The sequence below is a fragment of the Anopheles aquasalis genome, chromosome X (assembly GCF_943734665.1).
Source record: "Anopheles aquasalis chromosome X, idAnoAquaMG_Q_19, whole genome shotgun sequence".
Classification (NCBI taxonomy): Eukaryota; Metazoa; Arthropoda; class Insecta; order Diptera; family Culicidae; genus Anopheles; species Anopheles aquasalis.
In genome coordinates, this window is record NC_064876.1 from 2395563 (window position 1) to 2404851 (window position 9289).

The following is a 9289-nucleotide window of genomic DNA, read 5'->3' on the forward strand; positions in this document are numbered from 1 at the left end:
GATACGTCCCGTAGGATCGCAGGAGCTTTATAAGAGAGGTGCGGGCGCGCGAGCGCGGCGTGAGTGACTTAGCGGGCCGAGCTGTTGCGCGCATCATCATCGCGTATACAATGCCTTCGGTTTGTGAGCGCTGCCAGAGAGAGAGAGAGAGAGAGAGAGAGAGAGAGAGAGAGAGAGAGCGAAAGAGCTCGTGGAAATGGGTGCTCGCGTGCTTCCAGTTGGTCCACTAATAATGTGGCAGAATACAGAGCCAGAGCACTCTCGCATCATCAATCGACATTGCGAGCTACCACTATTGCTTCCTGGTAGTGGCACCGTGGCACCTCCCCGTGAACGAACCCTTTTTCATCTCTGACAACAACAACAAAACGGGTGCGCATTTGAACCTTTCTCGCCCGTTTTCTCTCTCTCTCTCTCTCCTTTTTTTTTTCTTTGTATTTTTCTATCTATCTTTATTTCTATTTAGTTATCATGCCATGCCAAGTTCGAGCAGCAGCAGCAACAGCAGCAGCAGGAGCATGACTCATAGCAAGGGTGGTTTATGACCAGGCACTCCCCACCCCCCTCCTTAGGCACCCGGTTGACCAAAATAACTTTTGCGCATGGAGATTAAGCGCTAAGCTCACGCAGGCTCACGAGTTCGAGCTTGATCCTCACCGTTGTTTTTTTTTTTGTTTTACGATTAGACCCAGAAGGGATGAAAAGGTAGTTAACACCACCACCCCCTCCACACACAATAGGGGGCGTGACTCACTCGCAAACGGCTACCGGGTACCGGGTGACCCAAACCGATCAAGATGATGCACTAACAACCACCCCCCCCCCCGCGGGTCCGTGGGTGATGATCGTCCCCATGTCACCCTCATTTCCCGTTGTGTTCCGTTGAGGGCCGACGACGGCCGAGCGGTGTCAATTAGCGCTACCATCCCCCCCCTCGGGGCGGCTTATCGGGCGTTGCAGCTGCACCGGCCTTGCACCGGCGCGCCACAGCCCGAGAGGACGGCTGGGCGGGCGGGCGGGCGGGCGACCTTCCCCTTCGGTGGCCTCTGCAAAGATGAACGATACGGCGGGCCGGAGGCACCCGCAAAACCTTCAACCCTTAAACCCAGTGACCGAGTCCTCCGAGAGCAGGCCCCGGTAAAGGGATCCTCCTAGTGCTAGATCTAGAATCAGCAGCAAAAACAAAAAAAAAATAAAATAAAAAAACAAAAAAAAAAACCAGTGCTGCTCTCCTCGTGATAAGATAGGTGGCTCGTGGTTTGGGGGGGGGGGGGGGGGGGGGGGAAGGGGCTTGGAGTCGGCTCACGTGACTTCGCCTTCGCCACCGAGGAGCAGGAATGCCGGGCAGGTAGCATGGTGGTCAATCGAACCACAGAAAATCACGCCCGGCCCGGCCCGGCCCCCGGGCCTCCACCCTTCCCACTAATCACTCATGACTCGGATGACGGATCGCTCGCTGGTGGCGCTGGTTCAAGGCCGCCAAAAACCATCAATGGCGAACAGCTCACAATCTGTCACAGTGCTGCTTCCTGTTTTTGGCCCCCCCTCATTAGCACCCCTTCCAAAAGCAAACAAATAAAGGGTGGTAGGGGACGGGGGGTGGAAAATTCCACCCTCACCAGTAGCTTGGTTTGGTTGGTGGGGGGGGGGGGGGGGGGGACCGTATAATTGCAATATAATAAACGCGTCGGTTGCTACGACACCGACACCCCCTCCACTCCCTCTCACCCCAGCCCTTGCAACCTAGCGTATCTCAATCGCACGGATGAGGGCCCGGCTGATGCTGCTGCTGCTGCTGCTGCTGGAAAAAGCCCTGGGAAGAGAAGGCACTAATCATTTTCACTCAATTTGCGTACGGAACAACCTAATTGAAGATCAAGCAAACCGGAGAGACCGAGCGGCGAGAGAGAGAGAGAGAGCGAGAAAGCCGACTGTCTTCAACAAAAGCGTTCGAAACGAAATGCGTCGTAGCTTTTCACCTTTTTTTTTTTTTTTTGTTGTGTCCCCCCCCCCCTGAGAGGATTAACATCCTGAGAGTTGTGTGACGAATTTACGGGTCGGTAGCATAAAGCAGACTCCACCTTTTTTTTCTTCGTTTCGTCCATTCCATTCAAAACTGGCGTTTTTTTTTTTGGTTTGTTGTTCGGGGCGGCATTTAGCAGTGGAAGATTTGAAGACCACCAAAAGCGTTGCTCTGCTCCGTGTTATGCAAAAAAAAAAACAAATAAACAAACAAACAAACAAACAAACAAACAAAAAAAAACCACAAACCATTGCGTGAACCGTTGTGTGTTCGCTTGTAGGCCGCGCACGGTTCGCCCCACAGGAGGGTGGTGGGAACGTTTGGTGGCTGGGGGGGGTTTGGGAAACGATTGAATCGTGAATGCTGGTGGCGGCGGCTGGTGGCGTTCGTTTGGCGCACGTTTTGTGTCCCGCGAGCACAATTGGATAGAGAGGGCACTGGCCACCCCCTTGCCATCCATCCCCCGACCCCTCTCTCTCTCTCTCTCTCTCTCTCTCTCTCTCTCTCTCTCTCTCTCTGTGCTCGAGCTAATGAATCTTATTAGAGCGTTGAACGGTTTCGAGCGGCTCGTGCCGCTCATACACTCGCGTGCGCATCCCTCACCACCACCCCTCTCCCCCCCTCCCCCCCTTTTGGGTCGGTAGTGATCTCTGGTTTTGTTTTGGCATTGCGGCCAGTACTGCTGTAGCTGTAAGCGGACTCCAGCTTTGTCAGCCTCCAGCTCGCCCTTTTCTCCAGCATCTGTCACACACCCTCCCCCCCACTCACCCCCTTCTCGTAAACGTGGTGGCTCTCGGCACAAAAGAACAGCTAGAACATCTCTATTATCATTGGGAGTGAGCTCGTTCCGAACGCCAACGACACGCAAACCCCCCCCCCACCGGAACGCAAGGTGCAATACAGGGGTGGTTGCACCCTTCGTTGACCGCTTTTCTGCGAATCTACACCGATCGCTCGATAAGGGTTGAAATGGAGGGTATAACGACACTCGACTTCCAGCGATCCGACGACGATAAGGCAGGTGCTGCTTCAAGTGCGATCCTGAGAGGGGTGAAAAATGTCTACAAAAAAAAAATGTCTACTAAATGTGCCATGTAGTGAGGGACGGAGAGAGAGAGAGAGAGAGGGAGAGAGAGAGAAATCGCGCTAATCGTTTCGCATAATACAAGCGAAAAACATAAGGAGCGGTCACTTGACCCCTTTCCTGGTTTTGTGACTCATATTTCACCAAGTACCTATATTCCGTCACTTGACAGAAATCGCAGAAATAGAGAGGCAGAGGTGCACCCCCGCCAGGTAGTTCCCCGCGCGATCATTTCGCCCCAAAAGGGAGCCAAGACGCCTTCTCGGCTTTTTTTTTTCTTTAATGGTGCTTGTTTTTTTTTTAAATACATTTGCAGGCAGCTTTTTGTTTTATTTGTTTTTGGCAGCACAAGAGAGAGAGAGAGAGCGAGAGAGAGAGCGTAAAATCAATTACCGCACAACACAATCGTCGTCGTCGTCGTCGTCGTCGCCGTGGGACTTCCCATCCCCCCACCACGACGCACCCTTTTTTTCCCTTTTGGGGATACGCACGTGCTTCCCAACACTTCCAACGATGTGCTGCTGGCTCGATGGCTCACGACGTTCTCACCCGTGGGCCAGCCTCCCCCCGGGGGCTAAAAACCCCCTTCCGCGTCCGCTGAGAGCACGCCGCTTGTCCGCTTGACGGAGCGGTGCGGAGGAGGGCCTGGTGGTATATCACGGAATCATCATCACGCTCGGCCGCTACCGAGGCTCGGCAGCCAACCAAACCCGGGCGTGTACGTACACCAGTACGGTACACGCACCACACACAGTGAGGTCGTTGGTTTTTTTTCTTTTGTTTTTTTTTTTTTGGTCCCTCTAGTTGCTGTGGTGACCAGGAAGCGAGATCCGCACGGCTTCCAGCTTCCCACACGCCCTTGCGAGAACGCTAGGGGAACCCTTCTGGGTATCTGCGGCGTCTACCGCGGTTCCGATTGAGACCGTACCGGGGAAAGCGGAATTTGTGGGGCCCCTCTTTCTTGTTTTTTTTTTTTTCTGGCCACACTCGCGCGCGCGACCCATAGTGCAGTGAGACAGTGAGCGAGCGACAGTGCGCACGCGCGAGAGCGTACATATCGAGCGAAGGAATAAATGTGAGGAAAACCCCTACAGGGTAACTGATATGAAGTGTTACCCCAACTTCACACTGCTGTATCTTTTAAACTGCTCGTAATATTGACGTCAAAATTGTTTTAATTATAGTTTAATAGATTGTTTACAAGCTACCAAAAGCATTTGCGAACTATGTTTTGTAGATTTTTTTTTATCGTGATGTAATGCAAACATAAAAGCTGTGATGGTGATTATTTGGCTGGAAAATCACAACCTTCAGCTATAATTCGTGAGCTCAGTCACTCTATCGCTCCATAAATGGTACGTGATAGCACTACAAAACGCTATGGAAGTGAACCAAAACAAACAGCAACACCGCCAGCAATGATTCGGAAAGTGAAGGCCACAATTCTACGAAATTCGCGTCAAAAATTTCAAATTAATCAGTCCCTAACCTCCAAAATGCGATCGTGTTTACTTGACCGATGGTTCATACTTGAATTTGAGCCTCGGTACGGCCACTCGTAGCAATTTCCTTCTTCACTGTTCACTTCTTCACGCGCTTCGCTCTTCAACTGTGTTTTCATCGATCCTGGAGTCAAATAAAAAGCGACACATTATCGAGAATATGTTTCAGACGGTGCTTTAGAGCCGTGAACACGTAATCATTTCGGTCACAGACCATGGACGTTCCCACAACACTCGAAATCGTCTCATAAAGCTCGTGCGAACCAAGAATGGTGAAAAAAAAATCATCAAACCAGACGCAAATCCGATGGAGCACCGTTCCGTCTGGTTCAAGTTAGAGAGCAAGGTGTGGACTAAAAAATAAGCCCCAGTATGGATGCGCTAATGTAATGCGATTGTACGAGAACCGAGCCAAAATACCGCAAAATCGCATTCGTGCAGCATCAACTTTTTATTTTTGGACCGTTAAAAAGCTATAGTCGAGCCAAAATGTAGCCACATTGAGCTCAAGCGAATAGTTTCTGAAAATTTGATTGTTTTAAAACTATTTTGTCTTTGAAATCAATACAAAATCATTACAAACAAAAAAGGTAATAGTGTTTTGCATCGGTAACACATTCATGCCAGTAACCCTGTATTTTCATTTTCATGCGCTTACTGCGTTGCCGTCGGCGGCGCTGCATTCTGCAGGAGTTGGATGCAGAGAAAAACCGCGTTGACCCGGTGTGTTGGAAGCGCTGACTCTGCGCTGTGCTGCTTCTTCGCTTCGGTTGAATCGGACGGAATCGAAATCACAGGGAAAACTTGCACTTGGGACACTTGCACGGTGACAAATCCCGGTCCGGATGGATCGAAATAAAAAAAAAAAAACAACACTCACAAAAATTGGGCTTCTGCTCGAGAACAGAGAACAGCGAGCGACTGACACTGACTGCTGCTGCTGCTGCTGCTGCTGCTGGTGCTGCTGCAATAGCACAGTACGCTCGGCAGGTAAAGCGATATGAGGCCCCCGGGGGTAGGTATCGAAATTAGCCATGGCCATTGCCCGTACACCACCACCACACAAAGAGAGAACAAATGGGGCACCCCACCGCGGGGTAAAAGCATCCCTGGCCCCGGGTCACCAATACCAAGGGCAGAATTAAGGGACCGATCGAGGCGAGATACACTACTACTACTACTACTACTGATTGAAGGGTGATCCTAGGTCTAGGATAAACGGGGTGGCGCAGGTTTTTTTTTTTTTGTGCGGGAAAGCGCCGGCGCACACAGAGAATACGGAAATGCGCATGCCCGGCAAGCCATCCTTAGCCTACAGCCTCACACGCATACTCAGGCGAAGCGCGCGCGTGCGCGCGCGCGCAGAGTCTACCCTTTCATTCCCTGACCACCCGTGCGGTCTGTTGTCGCTTCTGTTTTTTTTTTCTCTGTTGGTGAAAACGAATACAGCATCCAGGTAAACGCTTCGCCGGGCACGTCACCCTAATCAGGCGCGTACGCATCTCGGCGTCACTGTTATCGCCAGGCAAACGAGGAGTGGTCGGCTGTCTCGGAGTCGCTGGCTGGCCACGGAGTGGTTGCGAGCGAGCGGAGCGAGAAGAAGCTCTCATGGTCCGTCGGCTCGGATCCGCGCTGACCTTGCGCGGAAAACCGTGCTCACTCTCGCTTTCACTTCTCCCCCCCCCCAACAAAACCACCCAGCTCTCTGTGCGTTTCGCTTTCGCGATATCTGCCGTGCGATGTTGGATGCGACGCGACAAACGGTTCAGTTGAAGGTCGCGCGCCACGCAACACCATGTTCCGATGCCCATACCGATGGTGCTTGGGTGCGCACACTTCTTGCCCAACCCCAAAACCAACCGAGGGCCGCGTCGACACCATCTTCGTCGTCGTCGGTGGCGTTGGTTGACTCGCTGGGTGACGCAAACCGGGTTTGCCAAACGACCACAACACGCACATGGAGCGGAGTGGCAGATATCCACCGATGGCCACATGCCAAAACCATGCGGTTTTTGCCCATTCTCGGGCGTGATATCGCGTAGTGTTGTTGCAAAAGTGGCCAGATCAGAGGTAAGGTAGGTATTAAAACAACAAACCAAAAAAAAGCAGAGACAAAATTTGCCAATTTTTCATCCGGCAAACGGTCAATCGGAGTGCGGAAAGTAAACATGCGGCATCAAATGTAGTTATCCGTGAGTTAGGAGACAATGTTTGGAAGCTCCATCATTCGAACTCTAATCGTGATGGTGCGAAAAAAAAAGGGAAGCAACTGCATTGCGCTATTGCTCAACAATTTAAAGGGGGGGGGGGCTTCGGTATTTTTCCCTGAAAGCTGATCATTTCAAGAGTATTGTGTATTTTTTTGCAATCAATCGACGCAAAACTGACAAAGTTATAGATTGTTTTTAAATCCACGGCGCTAAATAAATAATAGGCGCACGGAATCGCACCCACGATTTCACGCCTGCAAAAAATCGCAGTCGATTCCGAGCCCCCCGAGTCGTCTTCGACCCAGATCGATTCCGGGAATTTCGGGGGGGGGGAACGTGCAGTGCAGCAGTAGTGACCGTTCTTCTGCTTTGGTACGCCATTCGCAGCGTAGTCGTTGATTGTTTTGTTTTAGCTTACGACTTTGTTTACGTTTTCGCAGTCTACCTGCGCTGCTGGGCTCCCGTCTAGTAGAGCCATGGTCACATAATGAGGGAATCCCCCAAACAATTAAACGTCGATCGAGACCATTACAGTACAGCGAGACGCCATCGACCGCTCAGCCATAGGCGCTGGCGTCTCTCGATTCCGGGAATTGAGACTTGGAGGGGGGGCAAGTTCGGCGCAGCGCAGTGACTGCTTTCTTGTCTGCTTTGGTATAGCCATTCGCCATTTGCGCTTTTGTTTTACATTAAAGAGGAGTAAGCGGCTTTTTTCTTTTGCCTTAGTATTAATTGACCGTGAGAATTATGAGCTATTTGCTGCAGTACCCAACAACTTTCGTTGTTTTATAGAACCACAAGGTCACAATGAATGAATTCCTCAGTTAAACATTGATCTTAAGATTGAAAACCAACGTTTTCAAAGTTGGTTTCGATTCAGTACCGTAAAAACTACTTGACCGATCGATGCGAAATTTTTGCCACATAATCTGTACACTCTTCGCTAGGTAGCCCCGTAGAGATTTTATGAAAAATGTTTATACTTTTTTATAAACAAATCGCCAAAAATCGTGTTTTAGCCAAAATCGCAAAAAGCATCACTTTATCGACTTTAAAAGTCTGTCAAAAATCGAAAAATTGGAATATAAACAAAAACTCTCCGGTGCTACCTAGATAAACTTGTAATCTTTCCAACGAGTATCAATTTGTAAATTTCTGATCACCCATCACGCAGCTACGATGGGCACCGGGAAAAAGTATCTTTTCGAAGACACGACTGCCTAAATTTGATGCCATGGATGAAGTTTTTATTAAATCTTCCCCCCAAATAGCACTAAATATTCTTCAAAAGTTGCAGTTTAATATGCCAGCCATTCGAAAGAACATAGTTGAATGGTTACGTCACAAAAAAATCGTCAAAAATGATCCCTGTTTTTTGGGCAGAAATTAGACGAAAAGGAGCAGGCTACCGAACTGATTGCGAACCCTTTCCACGTCTCCCGGCTACTGTCCATCGATAATTTGCTGGGGCAAACATTCAAACGTAGGCTGTAGTGTAAACAATTTGATTGCAAACAACGGAGGAGGAACTGATTGAAACGGCACAGAGAAAGAGTTGAAAAACAAGTGCACAAACATGTTTTCGACTGCCATTGTCGAAATGAGCGTCCAACTTCGTCCAGAATCGTGCTCGGAATGGCGTCAATCTGTTGTGCAAATGAACGGATAAATGTAATTCACAGAACCCAATTATCTGCCACAGTGTTTACTGTTTAGCACCATTCAAATTTTGTCCCTGAGTTTTTTCTTTACACCATGTCTCGTACACTTTGTTGTTGGACGATTTTGGTATGTGAACACAGCACCTAGTTCAAATGTCAATATTGTTTTCTCAAATTGTAGTGTTTACTTAACATTTTGGCTGTTGGATTGGTCTATTTTATGTTGCGGGTCTAATTTTAGTAACCACGAAACGATTACGTGTCTGTGTTATGAAAAAACGATGTTGAACAAGGGAGCCTATTTTCAAAACCTTGAAGTATCTTGGAATGAAGCTCGATTTCGTACATCGAACGATTGAAAGATAGCTTGAGACTTCCTCAATGAATTACAAAAAAAAAGATCGGGGCGAAAGCGGTCGGCTAGTACTGACAAAGTGATCAGGACCATTCGGGAACGTATCCGACGTTATCCTCAACGGTCGACACGAAAGATGGCTACAGATTTGAAAGTTTTGATATCAACTACGTATAACTTTTTTAAATAGGAGCTAGAATGTAATGCTTGTGAAAAATTGAAAGTTCACGGAATTTCCGGAAGCTAGGCAACAAAAAATAAATAAAACAGCAACTCTTCCTTGTATCGCGGCACGCTGGGCACGACTTGTGTTCTCTTATAAGAAAGCTATTTGTTCTAGAGCAAAGTTGTGTTGTCCAAAGCAACGATCCCACAACAAATGGAAGGAAATGTCTTTGAAAGTCGCCCGTGCCACGTGCGTTCGTCTTTCGAAGCGAGTGAAGCTCGTAAAAAA

General features: G+C 49.1%; 1 protein-coding gene across 5 annotated transcripts in view; it reads right to left on the reverse strand.

Annotated features, from left to right (window-relative positions):
* Positions 1 to 9289, reverse strand: part of LOC126571808 (solute carrier family 41 member 1) — a 39522-nt gene that overhangs the window by 16670 nt on the left and 13563 nt on the right. Inside the window, exon 1 of one of the 5 annotated variants that reach the window (XM_050230674.1) lies at positions 5268 to 5411. The exons of the other annotated variants lie outside the window; for them this stretch is intronic. Coding sequence (XP_050086631.1) covers positions 5268 to 5292 — 25 coding nt within the window. The 5' untranslated portion in view covers positions 5293 to 5411. Of the gene's footprint in view, positions 1 to 5267; positions 5412 to 9289 lie in introns of those variants that run through there. 5 annotated transcript variants of the gene reach the window in all.